The sequence below is a fragment of the Pogona vitticeps genome, chromosome 1 (genome assembly GCF_051106095.1).
Source record: "Pogona vitticeps strain Pit_001003342236 chromosome 1, PviZW2.1, whole genome shotgun sequence".
Classification (NCBI taxonomy): domain Eukaryota; kingdom Metazoa; phylum Chordata; class Lepidosauria; order Squamata; family Agamidae; genus Pogona; species Pogona vitticeps.
Window position 1 is genome coordinate 202726505 of NC_135783.1, and position 24958 is coordinate 202751462.

At 41.2% G+C, this 24958-nt stretch overlaps 2 protein-coding genes across 2 annotated transcripts in view; both read right to left on the reverse strand.

Annotated features, from left to right (window-relative positions):
• The window catches only part of METAP1D (methionyl aminopeptidase type 1D, mitochondrial), a 96379-nt gene extending 83109 nt beyond the window's left edge, over window positions 1-13270 (reverse strand). Inside the window, exon 1 of the mRNA XM_072980030.2 lies at window positions 12983-13270. Coding sequence (XP_072836131.2) covers window positions 12983-13028 — 46 coding nt within the window. The 5' untranslated portion in view covers window positions 13029-13270. The remainder of the gene's footprint in view (window positions 1-12982) is intronic.
• A 3922-nt stretch (window positions 13271-17192) lies between these two features.
• Window positions 17193-24958, reverse strand: part of HAT1 (histone acetyltransferase 1) — a 33015-nt gene continuing 25249 nt past the window's right edge. The window contains exons 9-11 of the mRNA XM_020806692.3: window positions 24101-24252; window positions 21434-21550; window positions 17193-17584 (exon numbers count right to left, since the gene is read on the reverse strand). Of these exons, the coding sequence (XP_020662351.3) occupies window positions 17417-17584; window positions 21434-21550; window positions 24101-24252 (437 nt within the window). The 3' untranslated portion in view covers window positions 17193-17416. The remainder of the gene's footprint in view (window positions 17585-21433; window positions 21551-24100; window positions 24253-24958) is intronic.

Below are 24958 nucleotides of genomic sequence, written 5' to 3' on the forward strand. Positions count from 1 at the left end.
GACATGGAAAATATTCCCTTTTTGTGACTGCATATCAAATGGTTTTATCTGCTACTATACAACATACATTTCAAAGCAGTAGCCACAAGACTCTAGATTTTTATCCCACACTGGTGGATATAAGTCCTTAGGAAGAATAACTCACAGATAAGGGTAAACAGAGAGGCACAAAAAAAAGAGGAAACTATACATTTGGTGAAATCAGTTTCTTCCTCCTCTTTCCTTCTGAAAACTGCAAATGGAAAATGGTTGTTTTCACATTTACTTTTGAAAATAAAACAGGCCTGCACTACGAGTTGGATCACCCAAATAAACACATCTGCTCAACAGAAGGGTTCATTTGGATCCAGCCCTATGTTTCTCTTTCATCAAACAAACTCTACATTTGCACCAGAACAAAGGCCAGAAACCAAACATCACAGCCATGTCAAAACAAATTTCAGAAAATACAACAATTTTTGACTGGAAGAAAAAAAAAAGAGAGGACACTTCTATTGTACCAAGGACTAAGATCCAGAGCAATTTCAAGCGAATGACCCCCAAAGCACTGCATCCTTCATCAACCCATCATTGTTTTATGAGCCTTGATGAAGATGCCATTTGGTGAGCCAGCAACATGCATCTCAGCCTTCTATGATTCATTTTTCTCCAGTGGATGTAGAGAGATCATACATCAATGTGTTAGGTTTTATGTGCGGAGGTTTTATGAATTAATGGTAAATCTAGCAACCATCGCTTCTGCATGTCACAGCTTTTCATTGGAACTGTACAAAGGTTCTTGGAAACTCGACTGAATGGAGCTTGAGCAGTGTTGCCAAGTAAACTTCATCCGTAACACAAGAGGACCCCAATGTATTGGGAGACATTCTATTATCTAAGGTAAATATCGTGCTGCTAATTCCATTTATGCTTTACTTGCGCTTTCCTGGCCAAAGAACTATGAAAATTATAATAAAACAGAATTAAAATGTTAAAATGTTTAAATTCACTGATTTAAAAAAATTAAAGCATTAAAACAGAATAACAAAGCAGGGATGGATGAAGCAACATACAGTATTTCATCCATGTAAACAGGGGATGATATATATTCTTGCAGCTGGGTAGTTTTACTCCTTGCCTGAACAGGACTGTGATTGTGATGAACTATGCTTTTGTTACTAGCATTTACTGGAAACCAAGCACAAGGGTTGGGCTGGTGGTATTTTTAGGCAGAGAAATGCGTGATGCCCTGAAAGGGCAGCACATTCTTAAAACAAGGAGAGGTGCTTGGGGGATTTTGTGTCTGCGCCAGCAGGTAACAGGAGTGGTCCAGAAAGCCTGCCAGACACTTGTAACTGAAGACTTAAAAAAAAAAATCAAATTAGTACACCGCTTTAAGCCAAAAGGCTTCTTTCTGCAGTATGCAATAACTGCAAAACGCAGACATGTAGACCAAAGGCATATTGCTCTGCACCTTTGTGTGCAGTAAAGAAACAGGTGGATTTCAAAAACAAAAAAAATAAAGCAACATACACTAAGTGTTTTTACAGGTTGTAAACTTCTACCAATGTCCACTACAAAAGGAGACCAAAACAGGGCGGATGAAAATCAATGGCTTTTCAAAAATAGAAACAAATAAATAAATTAATTAAAATTGGGCTTTAAAATTTTAAATCGGATTTACTGTACTTGAACAATATTGCTTTTGGAGGAAAAATCTATCTACAGAAACTTTTCTATTCCAGATATATTATAGCTCAAAAGTTATTCAGCATGAAATAGAGATTAGTTATGTAGCATGAGGCTGCATATTCATGCAATATTTACATTTTTGGCACAGTAATTCAATTAATTGGAGTTATCCAAGCTGAGACAACATGGATTTTTCACAGTAAAAATTGTATAAAATAAACAAAGTTCAGGAAAAGACCTCAACCCCACTGTTGTTCTTCAAATCTATGTACAAAAAACCGAACACATTACAGCAGGACCAGGGCATCGGGGGGGGGGGGGAATCGGTCCCAAGTCTCCCCATACAGTAGATGCCAAAACACACCGGTGTAGCGAACGCTATACACTGCATGGTCTCTGGACCCCTCTAGTGGCCAGTTCTAGTAAAACCATCCTGGAAATACATATAAACTTAGGTCTAGATGGCTGGGATATAAATTTAATAAATAAATAAATAAAATATGTATTTCAGGGGGTACTTATTGTTTTACAGGGAGCAGATAAGTGAATCAGCAGATTCTGGTTCCGCGGATAGGGGGATTCCTGCTGTACCATAAATGCTAGGTTTGAAGAAGACGGTTTGCTTTTTAAAAAGATATTTTGTTTTACCACTTCAGTTAATAAACATGGATATTTAAGCAAATACAAGAATATGTATGCCATACAGTGCTATTGTTTCAGTTTAATAAAACAATTAAAGTAGTTCTCAGCAGGGCTGACGGCCACTTTTCAGACTTGCCAGCACCCCAAGGATTGCATGCCCTAATTTGCATAAATATTTAATTAAAGAAATAATGTGCAACTTATACACCGTAGAAGCTTCTATTACAATAGACTGTTGTTGACTTAAAAACAGATTTAATGAAAACCTGGATTTTTTAGATTAATAAGTCCCCTTGCACTCTCTAGTGGTTATATATATATTTTAAAACAGTGAATTTGAATGGGAATGTGGGGCCAGTACCCTCAAACATGGCAAAATCACCCTACGTGCCGTAGAGGGCACAATGGCTATTTTTAAAGCATTTTCAAAGAGTGCAAAGATGTCCAAATTGAGGCATGAGGACACTAGGGAGAGCAGAGACTCTGGGAAATGCAAAATTAGTCCTGAGGGGGCCACACGGAGTCCATAAACCTCATTTTTTACCAACCCCTGCACTCTAGTGAGAAGAGCCGACAGAAACACAGCTCAAGGGAGCAGGGGAGACACGGGAACAGAAAATTCTTGAGGGAAAGGAGAGTATCGGAAAAAAGGAAGGGCAAGGATTTCAAAATGGAAAGTGCTGGAAATATGGCAGAAGGTTGGGCAAAGGTGAACCAGAGGCCAACCCCTATGGTTCCCTGACTGTGGCTCACGCAATAACGAAGGCAGGAAGACACATAAAAATAATAAGAACTGGCCACCAGTCAATCAGACTTATGGCAACCTGTTCCAGAGTTTTCTAGGTATAAAGTACTCAGAAGTGGATTACCAATCCCTTCTTCTAGGGTGCCCTGAGACTCTGCAGCTTATCTGAGGCCACACAGAGAAAATAGATTTTTCATTTTTCATCCCAGCTTTTCATGATACCAATGTTTGACACCAACACAATAGCAAAAATCTCTATCGAGAGAGAGAGAGAGAGAGAGAAAGAGGGAGAGAATAAAGATCAAAATACTAGCAGAAATCTGATTAATTAATTACCTGCTGCTATGATGCATAAATATGGGTCAGTTTTCCCTTACTCATTTAAGACAGAATAAAACAATGACCATGGGCCTGTGAGTTCATTTGCATCTTCATAGCTTTCAGCCTTGCTATTAAATCAGGGAGAGACAAAGTTCTCAGCTCATGAACATGAAGGTATCTCCAAGGCCAAACCAGCCATACTATTTCCCTGTCTTCCCATCCCACTATTGCCTGTTGTCACAATCTTCTTCTGATTTCTTGACTGTAGCCTCCATTTGGATTGATGATTGTACCAAGGTATACAACATCTTCCACTATTTCAAGTTCTTCATTATCAACATTTTAAAAAATTGTATGTAAAAGTTCAAAAATTCTTCCGTGGACATGATTTTTGTCTTTGGCACTTTCTTCTTTCATGAAAAGTCATTGCTGCTTTCTACCAATAAAATGCTGTCATCTGCGTATCTTAGATTACTGATGGCTCTTCTACCACTTCTCACTCCTCCTTCCTCCAAATCTAGCACAGTATGATCTGGTGAGGGGCGAAAATGCATCCTGGTCTGATTCCTTTGCCTATAGGAAACCATTCTGTCTCTCCATAGTCTTCTGAACCACCTTCTGGGACATAAACTGAGGAGAGATATGATGGTCCCTTTCAAATACAGTACTTGAATGATAGTCACACAGAAGAGGGGCAGTATCTGTTTTTGATCATCCCATATAATAATGGGCTCAAGTTACAGAAAATCAGATTTTGATTGAATATCTGGAAAAAATGTTTATTTTATTAGAGCAACAATGGAACCAGTTACTTCAGAAGGTGCTGAGTGCTCCAGTACTGGAGGCATTCAAGAGAAAACTGGACAAGCATTTGTCAGATAAAGTTTGATTTGGATTTCTACACTGATCAGAGGGTTAGACTTGATGGCCTTGAAGGCACCTTCCAACTCTGTTATTCTATGATTCTATAAACCTGAGTGTCACTTTGCTTGCATGGGAAATTAGGGGTCATCCTTAGTGACCCTTCCAGCAACTCAGGATTTGCTCTCCTTTCCTCCTCTCCCAAGCAAACCTCCTCCCCCTCCTCTTCCTTCTGTCTTTCTCTCCTTCCTCTCTCTCAATCCCAAAGGGACTGACCGTATCACAGAATAACCGATTGAAAAGAACCTCCACAACACTCTTTATTGATCAAATGTTTTTGAAAGGCTCTTCATCGTATTGAGTAACCGTGTGGAATATAAGAGGCATCAGATCTTGAATATGCCACAAATACCAGATGATACAATAAACCCACTTCAAAGAGAAGTACAATAGCCAGACTTCAGATGCTGTGTACCTGAGTCTGAACCCAGGCTATGGATTCCAGCAGGACTTCCTCTCTTTCAGGAAACCATGCTTTCACTGCTTTATGCATCTCTCACTCCTAAAAACATTTACTTAAATGAATACATGAATGATTATGGCCTTATTACTGATTGCAATCAATTTAGGATCACACAGTGTTTCTGCTTTCTCACTCTTCTTTTCCAAAGTATATGGCAGCAAGCAAAATTATGTCCCTTTGAAGAGGGCAAACTGTGTGAATGGAAATCCTGCAAATCAGACACTACCGTTTTATTCATATGCAAATATGTATGTGCTGAAACGGAAATCCTATATATACGTGCCGAGGTGTAAATCTCCTTTAGTTCAATAGGCCTTACTTCTCAATAGACCTGGACAGGACTTGTATTGTCGATTCTTAATAGTCTGGAAGTCATATGATTACAGCACAATCCACTCAACTGAATTACACTTGCTCAGGAATACTAGCACCGCACATAAATGCTCCTGCTCCTCTCACAAAGCTCAGCGTTATCCCACTCTACTAGTGCTGCATTTAGAGAGTACAGCAAATCCATACGCATGTAATCTTTCTCTTGCACTCACAGACACTAGAATAAAATGGGGAGGAAGAAGTGGATGAAATTAAGGAACAACAATAAACCAGGCTTGAGTCTCGCAATGCTTCCTTCCCTTCCTCCAAGCATCGGCCCAACATTATGTTAACCTAGGAGATGACTTAAGCCGAAATACTCCCAGTCAAAGACAGCGCAGGACCCCCGGTTGCTTTTCTACTTTGGCCTCCAGCTAAATCTGAAAACAATCACAGCACTCCCAAAAATGCAGAAGACACAGCAATGGAAAGGATGTGTCCCATTGGAACAGGATCATCTCTTCCCTCACAGGTTATCTTTCGAACTCTGAGCATGCAAGCAGAAACTTCGATGATGGAGACATCTGCACAAAGGAGCTGCTGGAGAAGCCAAAAATAAAATGGTACGAGATGCAACAGGGTGCCCATGTTTTAGGTAACAGAGTTCTGTGGTCTGAATATCATTGCTCCTTTTTGGGGGGGAGATCACAGGTCTTCTGGGCGCCCTGTGGATACCTGTCTCCTAAAGGCAAGACCATATAGTGGGTGGAATGAACACGAATGGAATAGGCATCCTTTGTTCTCTAGTAACTCTGACAAATTTTCTGGCAAAAGAATTGTTTATAGCAGAGATAAAGAACTATGGAAGGGCCTGGGGCCGGATCTCCCACTTGGGCTTCTCCCAAAGACCAGCTGGCATCCAGGAAGGGAAACCTGTTCCTGATGTCACTGTTGGTGTCGCTCAAGCTCCTTTACTGCCTGAGGAAGGAAAGGAAATACGATTGTGCCACAGTCATGCTGCCTTCCTGCCAGTCGCCAGAAGCCCCCCCCCCCAATTTCTGCGAAGAGCCAGGTATTTCCAAAAATGCTTGGCTCCAAAGGAATCCTCAACCACACATTGTGGAATCTCCTTCAAACACAGGATGAAGTGACTTTTTTTTTTAGACTCCTTGCCTACAATCCCCAGTTCTGAACCAACCACTTCTCAGCTAGCTGCCTCCCTCACAGGAAGGGCTAGGGAAGGATACACCTTGGATGGCCACAGAGGTCGGAAGATGGTAAAGTATTGTAGCCCTGCGTCTTCTGGGATACCCATTGTGTTGCAGTGGATAGAGTGATGGACCAGGATTCCGGTGGAATCGTTCAATTCTCCGGTCAGCCATGGAAGCTCATTGGGGGAGTGGAACTAGTAAAGCCATCCCTTCAATATCTCACTTACATTGAAAGTCCTATTAGGACTGCTATACATGAAGTGTTCTGCAGTCTAAGATGGTCGCCTTGCTCTATGGCATCAACTCTTTAGAAGTTCATTACCTCTTGTTATTTTACAGCCACAGATAATGAACTTTCAAAGACCCACTAGTTCATTTTATGCAGTCCCCACCCATACAAATAGGAATACAGTATACATGTAAACCTGTGGCCTGAATACTGTGTTGTTTGAGGAAGTGAACTGTAAGCCACAAATGTATACAGTGAAATAAATCTGTCCGTCCAAAAAGGTGCCAAAGCACATTTGCATTTGTTTTGTTTTTGTTAGACATGCTAAAACAGACTAACATGGCCATCTCTTTGAAATTTTCAGTTAATGAAAATTTTTGGTCCCATTCTCAAAGTTGGAGAGCCCCGGTTAGACTTCATCATTGCCTTTTTTCCAGTTGAACCAGCCTAAATTTAGTACCATCAGCGAACTTGTGAGTGATCTGTAAGAGAACATGCCTTTTGCTTTCCTTGGAAGAAACCCTAAACTCTAAGTTAACATGTAAAATATATATGAAGCACTAAACAGTGGTATAAAGAACTCTGATACTCTCATACTGCATAGTGTATACTCACCATATATCTGATACAAGTAGTAAATTGATACAGAGATTAAACCAGTTAAATAAACTGGGAATTCAGTTTTATTATTTGCAATAAACTCAATATACAGTGGACCCTTGACTTACAGACGGCTTGACTTACAGACTTTTTGAGTTACAGACTTCTCTGGCTGCAAAATTTAGGTTTGACTTGCAGACTGAGATTTGACTTACAGACCAGAAAAAAACCAAAATGGAACAAAAACGGCCTGTTACAGGATTAATCGGTTTTCAATGCACTGTAGGTCAATGGAGACTTGACTTACAGACTTTTTGACTTGAGAACCGCCTTCCAATACGGATTAAGTTCTCAAGTCAAGACCCCACTGTAAAGCATCTGGGGGGGGTATCTCAATGGGCAGTAGGAAAAAACATGCAACACTAGTGTAAGAAGAGAGCTAAGGAGTGATCTATTAAATAAGTGACTTCTTGTAAACATGATTATTTCCTTATAGTTTAACATTCTGGTCCTTTGTGTTCAAGAAGTTACAAATAAGACAAAAAATTATAGCTTTTCTATTTGTTTTTGGACTTCAAATATAAAATCAGGCATTTACTCAAGAACTGAATATTTCTGAAGATTGAGAGCCACTTACAAGAAGATGCAAAGAGTGTCTGCTCTTTAATGATTTAGCTTTTCAAAATCAGTAAATCAGCACACATAAGAATACTGCCATCTCCCATGCCCCTTTAAGATGGTTTTCAAAGGGCATTATCCTGATTTTTGTTATTAGCAATGGGAGTACAGTATCACTCTTGTGCAATTATTATTAATACTTGAAAACTCTTTCTGTGCATAATTAGAACATTTACAATCTACCACAATAGCATAATCAATCATGTCAATGTAGGAAGACTATATTGGAGCTTAGACAGAAAACATCTGTACTGATTTAAAGTTATGCTCAAGCTCCCGTCTTAAAAGAAATGGTGGCGGGGAGGAAACATATTAATTCTAGTAACCTGTCCCCTCCTTGCACATGGGGCCCCAATCCAGATGAAGTCAATGAAGTTAGTAACCCTCTTCTGTAATCAACGGGACAAGGAAGTTGCACCTTATGTTGCAACGTTATGCATATTTTCCAAGAAGCAAACTCCCCTTATGCACTGAGGTAAACATGGACAAAGCCGTTCAGAAATTAAGATCTGTTGATTACAACAGGGTATGGGACTAACCTTCCCTGGGTTGAAGATGTAGTACTTAAAACACAAGACAAAGTATGGCAGCAGAATATTTTTTCAAACCCCGAAACTGTCCCACTACAGTTATTGCCTTTTCTTTTCAGATTTTTAGGTGCCTTTAAATATTTCTGCCTCTACAAATAATCATCTCACTCCACGTCTTCTCATCTTTTGTTTAGTTTTCATTACTTTAGTAGTACAACACACACAATGGTTCAAGCACCTCTTTCCTTAGAGAAAATCCTGTTATTAAAGGAATATTTTGCCAGAGCTACATCATCCCCTTGGGTTGTCTAGGTGAAATTAGTACGGTACATAAGTGAATATAGTATTCGAATAGCATATTCTTACCAAGTTGATTTGCTTATATTAAGATGAAAAAAGTTCATTACAATTTATGTAGTTGTTTAGTCATTGTGTCCGACTCTTCGTGACCCCATGGACCAGAGCACGCCAGGCCCTCCTATCTTCCACTGCCTCCTGGAGTTTGGTCAAATTCATGTCGGTAGCTTCAATGACCCTGTCCAACCGTCTCGTCCTCTGTCATCCCCTTCTCCTCTTGCCTTCACACTTTCTCAACATCAGGGTCTTTTCCAGAGATATTTCTCTTCTCATGAGATGGCCAAAGTACTGAAGCTTCAGCTTCAGGATCTGTCCTTCCAGTGAACACTCAAGGTTGATTTCCTTCAAAATGGATAGCTTTGTTCTCTTTGCAGTACAGGGGACTCTCGAGAGTCTCCTCCAGCACCACAATTCAAAAGCATCAATTCTTCAGCGGTCAGTCTTTTTCATGGTCCAGCTCTCACTTCCATACATTGCTACTGCAAAAGCCATAGCTCCAACTATGCGGACCTTTGTCGGCAAGGTGATGTCTCTGTTTTTTAAGATGCTGTCTAGGTTTCTCATCGCTTTCTTCCCAGGAAGCAGGCGTCTTTTGAAGGTAAAATCTATCACTGCCTCCATATCTTCCCTTTCTATTTGCCAGGAGGTGGTGGGGCCGGTGGCCATGATCTTAGTTATTTTGATGTTGAGCTTCAGACCATTTTTGTGCTCTCCTCTTTCACCCTTATTAAGAGGTTCTTCAGTTCCTCCTCACTTTCTGCCATCAGAGTGGTATCATCTGAATATCTGAGGTTGTTGATATTTCTTCCAGCAATCTTAATTCTGGCTTGGGATTCATCCAGTCCAGCCTTTCGCATGATGTAGTCTGCATATAAGTAGGGAGACAATATACAGCCTTGTCGTACTCCTTTCCCAATTTTGAACTAACCAGTTGTTCCATATCCAGTTCTAACTGTTGCTTCCTGTCCCACATATATATTTCTCAGGAGAAAGATAAGGTGGTCAGGCACTTCTATTTCTTTAGGAACTTGCCATAGTTTGTTGTGGTCCACACAGTCAAAGGCTTTTGTGTAGTCAATGAAGCAGAAGTAGATGTTTTTCTGGAACTCTGTGGCTTTCTCCATAATCCAGAGCATGTTAGCAATTTGGTCTCTAGTTCCTCTGCCCCTTCGAAATCCAACTTGTACTTCTGGGAGTTCTCGGTCCACATACTGCTGAAGCCTACCTTGGAGGATTTTGAGCATAACCTTGCTAGCATGTGAAATGAGTGCAATTGTACAGTAGTTGGAGCATTCTTTGGCATTGCCTTTCTTTGGGATTGGGATGTAGACTGATCTTTTTCAATCCTCTGGCCACTGCTGAGTTTTCCAAACTTGCTGGCATATTGAGTGTAGCACCTTAACAGCATCATCTCTTTAGATTTTAAATAGTTCAACTGGAATGCCATCACCTCAACTGGCCTCGCTGTTAGCCAAACTTTCTAAGGCCCACACATTACAGCGGGAGCAATTCAATCCAAGGAATAATTTTATAGCAAGCTTAAAATAAAGTTGTTTTAGGTACAAGAGAAGACAGATTATAAATGGCATCACATAACTCTCCATCCATTTCCGTCACATCTAAATCAGTGCAATTCCCACCAGCAACAACAATTCCACCCAGAGTTACACAAGCACAGGGTGTGAAGTACAATCCTTGGCATCTCCATGATCACAGGTAGCAAAACTCTGGCCTATCCTGGAAAGTGAATGTGAGACTGAAAAACAGATGAGCCACCCCCTATGCTGGCACTCTCGCAATGTATTGAACTGCAACCCTAAGCATCTCTAGTAATATTGCCAGAGCTGGAGATAATGGCAGTGGCAAATCCTACACAGAGGTGCCATGTTAGAGAAGGCTGGAGCAAACAGTATTAGGCAACCTACTGAACCTACTCTCTGACTCAGAGCACGATGTATTCATGTATTCAGTTTATATAAAGTTTATAGAAATATGCTCAAACCACACCAAAAAAAATCCATTTCCTTAGATGAGTGCAATCAGCAACATAAGCACACTTAGAAGGATACAAATGCCAGTTCTAAAACAGACTGATGTTCTGGAGAAGAGGATCTTGCTTATTTTATTTTCTGTAGTTGCAATGGTGCAAAGAAGTTTTATTCCCAGTGCTTACTCTTTCACACTCTCCCCACTACGGGAATCTGAACAATTCATCTGAGATGCTCCAAATGTATAGCAAAGACATGATTCAAGTGTCTGTCTGCCGGTTATATATAAAACAGCACACACGTTCCGTCACCGTTCATCTAAGGTATAAAAATGTTTTACACATATAGCCCAATACCCTGTGCAATATTTACTTGCAGAAAGAGCTTCCACTGTGGAAACAGAAACAGTGACCTGAGGAGAAGCTGGTCATATTGTATGAGACCATGACCCCACAGCAGCTTTTGCAGTTGGGAATTCTGCAGATGTAAATATCAAACAGATACTATGCATTGGGTGTGCAGAGGCCTACCTGTATCTAACATGACATGCAGGGCAGAAAAAAAACTTATCTCGCTAAATATACATAAACCTTATATATTGGTTTCTTCCACACAGCTAAGCAACACCCAGCCCAAAGAACATTCCTGTTGGACTTGAAATCTTGCAGTTTTTATATTTAAGTGATCCAACAAAACTTATTAACTCCCCTTCCCACATGCCCGATTTTGTGAAAGGAGCACATTTGACTATGGAAATGACCAAGGATAGGAGCTCAAAGGACAATGTGCAGGAAGACCTACAATCATTAAAGAAAGACTGAACCCCATCAAGAACCCCATCATTTTCTAACCACGGTAATATTCTTCATTTGTCTCCAGCTGCATCCACTTAATTCCATCCCCCAATTCTTCTGATAGATCCAATTTCCAAACCTTCTATGTCCAACTTTTCTATTCCACTCTTCTAAGAGTGCAATTACACTGGAAAGCCAAATCAGAGCTTTCCACTACAGTAATTTGATTCACAGCCTGCATTAAACTTGAAATCTCAGTTAATGCTTGCACAGGGACTACAGATTGATTTGGGAGTTTACCATTCATACTGGAAGCAATGCGATTCACATTCCAGTCCACAGCCCTCCTTCTTTCCTTCCTTCCTCTGGTCCCACCTCTGATGGGGAAATGATGGGGGCATAAAGTAGGAAATAATGATTATGATGACGCAGCGAGAAAGTGATAGGGTGATCCAGAACTAATCTCATACATGTAAGAAATTTTAAAACATTTTAAAAATTGAAGGGCGATTTGGGGAAGAAGAAACAAAGGGGCATGTTCCCCTGATCCTGAACTTCAGGCATGGATTACTTACATCACCGAAACACCATATATAGGCACCATCCATAGACAAGAACATATCACAGCTCTCTGCACAGGGGAAAGCCTGTTTGAATCATTCTGGCTTGACAAAATATAAATTCTGCAGCAGAGAAAAAAGGCCACTTTGGGAGCAAAAAGGGCTGGACCAATTTGAATCAGTTTTTGCATCCTGGAGTCTGTAAAAAGCCTCTTTAATTTTACCCATTAAAAAGCCAAGCAAAATGCATGACATTTGATCGTGTAATAAATAATCTTAGAAATGCAGAACTGAAAGGGGCCCAATGGATCACTGAGTGCAGCCCTATCAAAAAAACATGGTGGGGAATCTCACTCCCAACCTTTGGCTCTGCAGCCAGAGACTTAAGCCACTTCCTTCATTGCTCCCTCGTGGTTTTTCCAGCCAAAGAGGAAATAAAATAAATCCTTTATTAGGCAATAGAGTATGTACTACTGGCGGCCCTCAGATGAGGAGAAATGATTCATTCCGGGTTGCCTTAACTTGTCAAGCTGATTTTACAAGTTTTCAAACTCCATCTTGAGACTTTAGTTTAGAGATCCCGATGCCATAACGTTAAGTGAGAAAGAGTTTTGGATTTTTCGGTTCCTCTCCCTCCACCGACTAAAGTTCCGTCCGCATTGTTTAGCCTACAGAGGAGATCCGCTGAACTCAAAAGTTCTCCTTTTTGATTTTGTAGTGGTGCGATAAATTAAAGGTACTATGCGCGTGCGTGTTCTGTGCCCTCAAGTCGGAACCGATTTATAGCGACCCTAATAGGGCTTTCAAGGCAAGCGAGATATTTAAGGAGTGGTTTTACCAGTTCCATTCCACTCGTGAAAACTGGTACAGTAAAGGTACTGTACTACCCAGCACTATTTTTCTATTGCTCTATAACGTTTCACTTTAAGGAAATAAGTGAGAGCCGACGCAATCCCTTACCCCTCAAGAGCACCAGCGTGCCAATGACGCTCCTGGGCGCCGCCATTTTGGACAAGCACGTTGGGTCACGTGGCTGCCCGCCTTCCCTTCGCCCTCCCCGCGCTGGCGGAGGCTGGAAGGTGGGTGGGAGCGCGAAAAGGTGGAGAAGGTGGATCGGGGCCCGGGAGAAGGGCGACGGGATTTGCAGGAGGGCTTGCACGTTGCCAGCCCCCGCCTTTGGGCGGAAAGGCAGGTGTGAAGGTCCCTCTGTTGTCCAGCGAGCGGGACAGGTTCCAAGGGCCGGGCGAGGGAAGGCAACTCGGCGCCAAGACGCTCTCTGCTGACCGTCCTTTGTCGGGGCAAACCGGGGGGGGGGGGGGTTCCAGAGAAGCCCTGCAAAATCTCTTTCCCTCCCTCCCCCCCCAACACACACACACCCCTTGGCCGCCCTGTCCCCTCCGTCCTGCTGCCGGGATTTTTTATTCGACGAAAATTATCAGGTCCCGGTTTGAATGCGCGCGAAGCAGGGAGCGCTGAAGGCGCCCCAAGTTGTCGGATACCAGCAAGAAAAGAAAGAGGCGGAGGGTCAGGCAATATCAGAGAAAGCCAAGGCTTCTGAGGGCGAGGGAAGCATCGGGGCTGGGCTGGGTTGGCGCGGCCCGCATCATTTCTTGGGTCCAGTGTGTCTGGCTTCGCAGAGCGGAGGGATGTGTAATACTCGTATAAAGACGGATCGAGTGTGTGTGTGTGTATTTAAAGGAGTACAAAGTCTGGCCCTCTTGTTTCCGAGCCAAGATGCGCGTACCAAAAACGGGGAGAAGCAGCTACAGCGGGTGTGGGGTGTGGAAATGGCCCAGAAGGGCTGCTCCTTGCTGTTCCGTGACATGGGTCGTGAGCTGCTTTTCGTGTCCGCCGCCTCCGCGGGAACGCCATAGAGCCCTCCACAACTTCCCCAGGAGTTCGCCACGTTTATCTTACTTTAGGGATTTGTACATGCTTTTCTAGGTAGAAATGCCCCTCATAGAAGCAGTTATTAAAATTTGTCAACTACAAACCAGGATTGCTTTTTCATTTGAAAGAAGTTTCAGTTAAAAACAGATTCAAATGATCAGGCCAGAAGACCCGTTTTAAAAGCAGTGCAAAAGCTAAACAGCCTTTGGGAGGGTGGGTGTACCAGTTGCCAACCAATCTGTCTGCCTTGTCCACCGCTGATCACCCTTTACTGTTGGTTATGTTCGCTGGTCATCTGTGATAACAATCCGGTAAGCTGTTCTCTTTGGAGACTAAATATGAAAGGAGGATTCGTTCTCAAAGATCTTCAAAGGCACAATGCAAGCTAGCTGAATAGTCCTCTGAGAGTAACACAGTGGAGCACCTTGTTTTCACCAAGGGATACTATCCTCCCATCTGCCCCACAGATCCTGCCCCCAATATGTTAAGTATAATTACATGCTGTTAAATTGATTCCAGATTATGATGACCCTTTTGTGTTTTTTAATAACAGAAAAAGCAGACACTTCCTAAAATTAATCTGAGCCCAAACTACCAAAATGTATTGTCGACTCTGTTTTAAACTTAATCTTTTGTGCCAATGTATCTGGAAGCTGTGTTATGGCAACTGGACTTCTCTCTTATTACGTTGAAACATTTCAGCCTAAAAAGGTTAAAAGAAACAAGTCCAGTTGTCATGACTCAACTTCCAGATAACCTCACCTGGATGACCAAGAATCTTCACAGATACATTTTTTTTGCGCCAGTGATTCCTCTCAGCATGTTCAGAGTATCTCTGCTTTACCGTTTTGTAAACTTAGTCAGTTGTCACACATTGATTTAAGAGGAAATGTGGCTAGTCTAGGTTGTATTGCTTTCAAAGAGGTCACGGCCCACTTAAAAGAGATGTGTGAAGAAATTGTAGGACAAGACATAGTAAATAGCTGGAATCCTATTGTATACATTGGTTTAAGTCAGATGGCATAAATTGCAGCAGTGAATTGCTGCTAGTTACAGAACTGATAATTACATTCCTTATGTGCCCTGCCTAGAGTGCAGTGGGGAATACAACTCTTTAACTAGAGGCAGTTTGCACTGTTTAACTTACACTGACTTACATAAGTACCAGTAATATGATTCGAGTCAAAGCTAGGAAGTTTTCCCTGATATTCAGCATGTAGTGGAACATACTTAAGATAGTATGTTGCCTCAGGAAAATAATTAGGATTTTTTTTTAATTTTAAAGCAGTCATATTACAAAAATTAGACATCTAATTCATTATAAAATATTTAGGAACACAGGTGGCAAATGTATCTTACTTTTTCCACTGTACCAGGCCTTGTTTGCCCTGATCTGCTCCCACTGCAGAGCAACCTTAGATTGTGTTCTTGTCTGAGGCACATAAATGACATTATCATTTCCCCTTGTCCCTATAAGAAGAAAATATACAGCAGCTATAGCAGTTCATAGCCCTACTTGTGTTCAGCTGTCCTACAGATTCCCTCCCTGTTTTTTGTAAAAAAAAAAAAAAAATACTGGATGATCTAAGAAGTAAATACAGCTTCAAAGTTATCAATTTCTATGTTCATATATTGGTAAAAACTAGTTTTCACAAGAAACAGCCAAGATTGTGCTCAGGCACAGTACCCTATGCATACTGAATGGGACTGTAAAGATCTAGGGTTCCAGCTCTGCAAGATTATATTTGAAATTTTATTTTCTATGTACAATGACATCTGTGTAATTGTGCTTTAGCATTCTGGTGCATAATCTTAGCGGACAACCTAAACATTTCAAGCACTGTTGAAGCAGGACATCCCTTTTCATAAGATGCCCCCCTTCAATGCAGAATAGGTGACCCTCAGTCTGATTTAAAGAACTTAGGTAAAGGTAAAGGTTTCCCTTGACATTTAGTCCAGTCATGTCCGACTCTAGGATGTGGTGCTCATCCCCGTCTCCAAGCCATAGAGCCAGCGTTTGTCGAGTTTCCATGGTCACGTGGCCAGCGCGACTAGACATGGAACGCCATTACCTTCCCACCGAGGTGGTACCTATTTATCTACTCGCATTTACATGCTTTCAAACTGCTAGGTTGGCAGGAGCTGGGACAAGTGACGGGAGCCCACACCGTTGTATGGATTCGATCTTCTGACTGCTGGTCTTCCAACCTTGCAGTACAGAGGCTTCTGCGGTTTAACCCACAGTGCCACCACGTCCCTATGATTTAAATAACTGCTTTTACTGAATTCTGATGCAACATTCAATATTATTTTCCAAGTTAAATTATGTTTATGATTTGGGCACCAGGGATGTGCCATTCTGGTTTTTATATTTCACTCACCTGGATCAAGGCCTTATCTTGGAGGATGCATGGCCTAGGTCCAGTCTACTTTCTATTGTAAATGTACAAGAAAGGAAGCTCCCATGGTGCTTCAGGAGGCATCCTGTATAGAGTCTAAAAGGCAGTGGGACTACAACTCCCAGAAGCTTCCATTTTTATACATTCACAACAGGAAGTACAGATCTAAGACAGGCATGGAGCTTCCATGACAGCCCCTTCTACAGGTGAGCAAAGGTATCTATAGGTGTGTGTCTGTAGGCTGGAACCCCTAGAATTATCTCTGGGGAACTCTTGGAAAATTTGAGGCATTCAAAAGAATGGCACATCCCTATTAGGAGAGTACAGCAAGGGCTGACAGTGTTAGGCTCCTCCCCTTGGACAACTCTTTTGACAGTCTCCTCTTTGTATTTTTGTGGTGGGAAAACCTATTCTCCAGTAGAATTCTTGGTCTTTGAACCATGTCACTGTGGGCGAGGGAAGAAGTGAATTCTGTTCTATTTGCCTTGCTTCACCTTGTATGAAGATTAAAAAATCACTTAAAGATGGCCAAGATGCCCTTTTTCCATAGACTAACCCAGGACCCCACTTTTGTATCCTCTTCTTTAAGAACCCTTGCTTATAAGCATCCTCATGAACTTCTCACCTTTGGGTAATCTTACTGGGTAATCGTTTCCCCAAAACTATCCTTTGAGATGCTCTTTCCCCATTTCCATCGCCTCCTTTATATTTGTCTCTTCCTGCTAGGAACTGTACACACAGGGATTGACATCAATGCTGAGTGTCACCACTTCCAGTTGACCATGCCAGGTCTCACTAGCAACGAGAGAGGTGAGGGATGGGGGCAGTGATCCCAAACAGTTTTCCAAAAACTATAAAAAATCCAGACATATTACTATTAATGCATGTCAATCTACTTTATTTCAGCAAAGTGCTTCAAAATCTAAGCAGAGTTTTTTTCTTAAAATCTACAACACAAAAATAGAAAATATTCAAAATGCACAAAAAACCACAGTCATCTTGAAAGTGATTAAAGTATTGCATGAGATTCTGAAGTGAAGCAGTGATCGTGGATTTCTTTCACAACACAATGTACAGTAATCTGCACGTTCCCTAGTGAGAATCATCAGGCTTGAGCAAGCCGCTCTAAGACCCTTCGATAATCTGAAACAAGCTGCTGGAAGGTCTCTTCTAATTGTTTGTGTTGTAAATTTAGGTCTATTTGGTTCAACTGGTTGGTCAGCTCTTCTGGTCTCAAACATCTCCTCATCTTAGCGATCTCTCTCTGCTTTTTCTGAAAAGGAACAAAAAAGGAAGTTCATTAACATTATAGCATTATTAGAACTCACTACTATTCTTTAAAAGCAAACAAACAGCAGCATAACTCCCAAATCTGTTAAGTCTCATGAACAGATACTTCATTAAAATCTTGCTGTATTTCCTTATTCATTGGAATGTAGACTTTCCGAAAATGTTACACAATTGCTGATTATTTCCATTCCACATTCCCTGTGGTACATTTAATCAAGTCCACAGTATTTATGAGGGGTGGACAACGTGTGTTCAACCAGCTCCCTCCCCCAATTTTAGGGGAAAATATGTTGGCTCTGAAAGTCCCCTTGCCTTATGGAGTGTGGGGACAATTTTGCCATGTCCTGAGGGTGACCTTCCATCCCAGCATTTTCTGGCCATTAGAAGGCATTTGGGAGCTTTTTCAGTACCCACTATCCCCCATTTTTGTAAGAATGTAGGGTTGTGGGAACAGGTGCAGCCTTCCACAGTTCAAGGCCTAGCATATACAGCTTCCAGATGTCTGAAGATTATATACCCCAGCATAGATCTTGATTTTCTTTCTTTCACTGTGGAATTGTTTTTACACACATATTAACACAATCCAACATAAAACAGGAATGACTAAAATCCCATGTCTCTTCCAGGAGACTTTTACATAATTGTTCGTTTATTTAAAATATTTTACTTCACCTTTCTCCTTTAAAAAGGAGTCCTTAAAAAGTACTCAAGGCTGCTTACGTCATTAAAATACAATATTCAATGCCAAAAACAGTAAGTATACAAATATTTAAAAGGAACAGATATCACTCTGAGAATGGTAAACAAAAGCAATACTAAAAACACATTCAAAGCAGTAATGCCTAACAATAAATTTAAAAACCCCAGTCAGGTAGCCAGTCACTGCGGGAAATACTGCATGAAGAGAAAAGTCTTTGCCTGCTTGCTGAAGGACAGCAAAGAAGAGGGCAGTCCGGCCTCCTGTGGGAGGGAGTTCGACAGGGAAGGTCCTCTCCTGGCTCCCCAGCAGACACGCCTGTGCAGGCGGTGGATCCAAGAGAAAGGCTTCTCCTGCTGATCTTAGCACCTGAGCAGGGTCATAATGGGAGACACGGTCTTTGAAATAGCTTGGACCCAAGCTAGTAGAGCTGCTGTAATGGGGGTGGGAGGGTGGGATGTGATCTTTGTAACCAGCTGTAGTCAGCAATCTGGCTGCTACATTTTGGACCCACTGACATTTCCTGACACTTTCCATAGGCAGACCCACATAGAGCACATTACAGTCGTCCACCTGGGATATAACTAAGACACCATAGCCAGATCAGACCTCTCCAGGAACGGGTGCAGTTGGTGCACTAGTTTTAGCTGCACAAACACACTCTGGACCACATCCCAAACCTAGACATCCAGACTCGGAGACGAATTCAGTCTGTCTACCCACAGACTGCACACCTGGGTTTTCAGAGGGAGAGTAACCACGTCTAACACAGGCTGCATCCCTGTTCCTTGCTCTGCCTTTTGACTGACCAGGAGCACTTCTGTCTTGTCTAGAGTTAAGGTTCAATTTATTCACTCTCATCCAGTCCGTTACTGATATCAGACACTGAAACAACTTCTTCAGATTTAGATGGCAAGGAGAGGTAGAGTTGGGCGTCATCTGCATACTGGTGAAACTGAACCCCAAAACTCTGGACAATATTTTATTTCCATGTTCAGTAAAACATAACAGTATTCTCAAGCCTACTAATTTAGTTACAAAAAGCATTATTATTATTATTATTATTATTATTATTATTATTATTATTATTATTATTATTATTATTAGTAGTAGTAGTAGTAGTAGTAGTAGTAGTAGTAGTAGTAGTAGTAGTAGTTGTTGTTGTTGTTGTTGTTGTTGTTGTTGTCGTCGTCGTCGTCGTCGTCCAAATTTACCTCCAAAACAAGTCCTATTCAAAGCAGTTTACAAATTATAAAATAAAATACAAAGAGCCAACCTAGCAAGTAAATAAGCAAACTTACAACATTATAATGTAAGGAGATCCTTCATTCTCTATACCAAATATTCCTTATAATATTTTTCTGGAATACAGATTTGCACACTTTGTAGCCAAAGTCCAAAAGCATTGCAGCTTTCCAACCAACAACTTGCAATTAGGAATGTGGGATTGTTTTCCTTGCTTTTTTTTTGGGGGGGGAGAGATCCCAAAATCCTGCATTCTGGGCATTCCAGCTGCTAGACATACAGTATACCTCCATTGGAGAAAGACTGGCCCAGAAGATTTTGTGGCTTCAAACAGGCCAAGTTCTGGCCTAGTTGCCTGTTAGAAGAAGTTGCCCCAGCATTTCCAGAAAGCACCAGTGGCAGTTTCATTTTCCAACAGGAAACTAGGCCCAAGCTCAGCCTGTTCTGCGCTATAAGATCTTCCAGCCCAGCCTTCCTCCAGATGAGCATAATTTAGCAATCTGTCCAGGAGATGGAAACACCAGAATGGAGAATTCTCGGGTTTGAAGTAAAAAAACACAACTCACCAATCCACATGCCTACTCTTTATGCCTGGAACTCTACTGAAAGTAGCATACCATGAAGCCTGGAAGGAACTGCTGCCAGCAAAAGGCAGCTGCAAAGATCTTTGGGCAACAGCGTAAGTGGTTTGCATATTCACTCCTGACTCTCTAAACAGTAACTGGATTTCCTCTAAAGCACAACATAGAATATCCTTTTCTCCTCTGTCCAACTTATTCATTTTAGTAATCATGTTTACAGCCATACTTTTTACAGACCTGGTGTCTACATAAGCTCTGGGGGGAGAAAAGAAGATAAAGAAATGTATTCTCGAAGGCTTTCACAGCCGGGATCCAATGGCTGTTGTGGGTTTTTTTGGGCTGTTTGATTGTGTTCTTAAGGTTTTTCTTCCTAATGTTTCGCCAGTCTCTGTGGCCGGCATCTTCCTGTCCTCTGAAGATGCCGGCCACAGAGACTGGTGAAACATTAGGAAGAAAAACCTTAAGAACACCGCCAAACAGCCCGGAAAACCCACAACAACCACAAGATAAAGAAACACCATGTATTTGTTTAACAGATGGATAGCAAGCGTTTCACACTCTTGATGTTATGGACTCCAACTCCCAGAACCCTCAGCTTGTATTGCCAATGATGAATGACTGTGAGAGTTGGAGTCCAAAACATCTAGAGTGCCCTGGACTAAGAAATCAGGTCCTAGTTCTTAGAATTTTCACACTATTAGAATTATGAAGTCTCAAAGTAGTCTCCTTGAATTCTTGTTCATTAGCTCTTGTAATATCACCCGCCTGTCATTTTAACAGACCTGCTAAAGTAAATGCATAAACAAAACAATGGAGGAAATATAATTATTCATTTATGACACATAAATGAAACAGCTTTATTACTGTATTTTTCCATTTATAACATGGCCCCATTTATAAGAACCCCTCCCACTTTTCTAACTCCTAAATTAAGAAAACTTAGCGTTGAGTTTTCAGCCTCTGAGCTCAGAACACTCTGACATTTTGAGTCCCTGTTGAATCTGAGCACTGCCTACAAGCTCCACCTCTGAGGTGCGTTCCAATTGGTTTGTTCAGCATCAGCTGAGGTCAGTTCCATAAGGCTCGTGATTGGAGGAAGCTAAGTCTCCTGACTGTAGGAAGCTAAGCCTCGTGACTGAAGGAAGCCTGTTTACAGAAGCAAAGTATGGGCCGTTTTGGTTCTTTCCTCAGCTATCTCAGCTTACTTCCGTGTAAAAGATGTCCCTCAATTTTTAGTGTAATGATTTTAGGAAAAAGTAGCATCTTATACTCAGAAAAATATGGAATATACATGAGAGTAAAAAGATACCTTATATGGGCCCATCAGTCTTCTTTTTACATCCAATCTGTAATTTCTGGATTGTTCTGGGTTACCCATGTCGGTTGCGCGCAGCCGGAGAATTTCATAAACCCGTCTTGTATGTTGCTATGAAACAAAGGTGAGCTTATAAATTAAGCTATCGGCCATCAAGTCACACACATCTTAAGTGATCTCCAGCCCATCCCGTACAAGGGATGCTTCACTCTTCCAAATCTTTGGTGGCAAACCTGTACTTGCTTATAGACAACCCTCGACCCAATCTCAAGCAACTACTAACACACAATGGACCACACAACACTAACACAGACATGGCGACTAAACCCTGCCACAGACTCAGATGCCAAATTTGCCTCCACATCTATTCTAGCAACACAATTGCAGGGCCTCATAATGTTACAATATCAAGGGCACCTTTACTTGTTCCTCAGCTAATGTGATCTATGTCATCTTTTGCCAACAGTGCCCCTCTGCACTCTACAAAGGACAAACTGGACAAGAATCAATGGACATGAATCAGACATCAAAAACCATAATGCATCAAAACCTGTCTCCAACCATTTCAATCTACAAGGACACTCTTCACAGGATATGAAAGTTGCCATTCTCAAAAAGAAACGCTACAGAACAAGAATACAAAGGGAAACACTGAGATAAAATTTATATGCGTGATGGACACCCATATAAGAAGACTGAATACAAGGCAGGGTTTCTTAACTCGTTACCAAATATAATACTTCTACTGTTATTTTCCTTCACAACTACCAAACCCATCTGGTACAAGACTCAAAGGTAAAAACTGTTAATGTTCTCTATATTAACACACACTCTTCCTCTGCTGTCCCCTTTAATCATGTTACTGCTTACAGTTGGTTTTTATAGCATCACAAACTCCCCTCCTCCTTTTTTTGCTCTTGCCTTGTGTTCTGTTTTCTTTCTCTTGTGGGAATGTTTACAAACCAGACTTCAAAAGAACTGGACACCAAATACAGGTAAAAAATGATTGCATGTGTGAGATACAACATACATTACTGACTAAAACCCAGCATGAATGTTTTAGTTGTGAATTCTATATTTTACTGTATTCCACTCAATACATCTGAAGAAGTGGACTGGTCGATGAAAGCTCACATTAAAATACAACAGTCTTTAAGGTGCCATGGGTTTTTGTCTCTCTTCATTCATTCATTCATTCATTCATTCATTCATTCATTCATTCATTCATTCATTCATTCATTCATTCTTACTATTATTTTCCTTTGGCTTTTGCCTGATATTCCAACTTATGGTGACCCAATGAATGAGTGACCTCTAGAACAGGCAATCATTAACAGGCCAGCTCACAGAGACTCTCTAATTTAATAATGAAGGAAATATATAGTTACTCCAATGTAACATCAGCTGATTGTGTAAGAAATCATCTTTTCAAATGCTGATCTGCTGTGGAGTAAAATCCACTACTGTGAAGGGAAGAAAGGTCTTTGCCTGTTGTTGAACAGGGCTAGCCTGGCTTTCCATGGGAGAGAGTTCCATAGTTTGGAAGTAGCAATAGAAAATAATCTGGTTAAATCATTCTTGCTATGTGCCATCAAGTCATTTAGGACTCAGCAGTATCCAAAACAATGAAAGCACTTGCTTCATTTTTGCACAGACTTCTAGTTGTCTTGCAATTATTATTTGCAGCCACCCTGATCCTGTTTTAGCAAATGGTTTTTGTCCTCTAAGTAGATGTGAGAGTAAATCAACCTTAAACATTCTCCAGAAGCAAAAATTACTTAACTTCAGATTGTTGTCCTTTGGATATATCATGAGAAGACTCACTGAAAAAGATAGTAATGCTGGGAAAAGCTGAAGGCAGCAGGAAAACAGGAAGACTGAATATGAAATGGATTGACTTAATAAAGGGACCAGAGTCTTGAGTTTGTAAAATCTAAGCAGGTCTGTTAATAACTGCCTCTTATGGAAGTCACTAATTCATGAGGGTAAGGTGGAAATGACTTGATGGCACATGGCAATAACGCTTTTACCAGATTAGTTCCAAGATGGCCTTATTTTCCTTTTGAGGCATATAATGAGATGTTCAGAAGGTGAAATATAAATACTCAGAGCATGAACTATCCTTCCTTTTCCTATCTAAGGCATTTTGCAACTTTAGCAATATATACTATTGAAATATTTATGTCTTCTGGAGCTTTTCACCAAGAAAATGAGTGCCCTAAATTCATCAAAGGCATTACTGAACCCTCCACCACTTTATGGACTTGTAAAAAAGTTACTTTGAGCCCAATGGTCTCTGGGAAGCCAGGAAGTTTGTTATATTTAACAATAATTTTGAACCCTAGACAAAGCTTTGTAAACAGAAGGACCTTTTGATCTGGTAGAGAACTACACTATGGAAAGAATACAGAGGAGAGGAGACAGCTAATTTCATTTGGTACGTTCTCCCCCACCCCTGCAATCTCCCATCTCTCACTTGTGGAATTTCAGGAGGTTGCAGAAGGACCGTTCAATAAAAAATGACCACTTTCCACTGGCAAATCCCTCCATTAGATCAAACACTCTCCAAAAAACTGAATTAAGTTCTCATACTTGTGAAGGGACAGTGTTGGCACAACCTTTGTGGTGTTCACATCAATGTGACAGTTTATTATCATGTACCTTATTTACTTTCAGCTTTTGTTGAGCTTCTGTTACCATATCTTGATTGAAACCCTGTCTGAGCTTCTCTGGAGAAAAGCAAGGTAAATCTTGACATAATTTCACTAATACAAAATCTCGTAGCTTCACATAGTTTTCAGATGGATCTTCAGCTAAAAGAAGAAAATACAAGATTTTAGATTTTTTTTCTTTTTGAGCAACTGGATTTCATATTCTTGTCAATTTTCTTTTTTTTAAAGCCCCAGTATTTACTTGTAGCTAATACACTGTCTATATCAAAAATTAAAATGTATACACTAGCAAAAGTATACATACTTTGAAACCTGAAGTGTAAAAACTAGAGGTTGGAGTTTTGTGCTTTGTACGAAGCACAAACATGGCAACACAGGTGCTGCCAAGTTTAATTGCCTCTGCCCAGGCCTCCTGGTCCACTTACAAGCTCCGCATGTGCTGGGATCCTTTTTTGACAGTGGCGCTCCAATCCATTCAGGAGCCCAGCCAGCTCTTCCCCACTTCCTCAGGCAGCCAACCACTTTGGTAAGGAGGTGGGACATGGAGTCTCCTTGCACAACCAATAAGTGGCTGGCTGGCTGGGTTCCTGCTTGGACTGGAGCGCCACTGCCAAAGAAGGACCCCAGCAGCATGAGGAGCCTGTAAGTGGACCAGACGGCTTTGGGGTGTGTGTGTGAGAGAGATGGAACACAGCAACACCTCTGGTGCTATGCTTCATATGAAGCACAAAGCTCTCATCTTCAGTTTACACCGAACGTATTTGAAGTAGTCATATAATCACTCTGTTAGTAATCTCCCATTTTCTAGATCTAACAAATTAACACAACCCCTGGTCTACAAAATCTT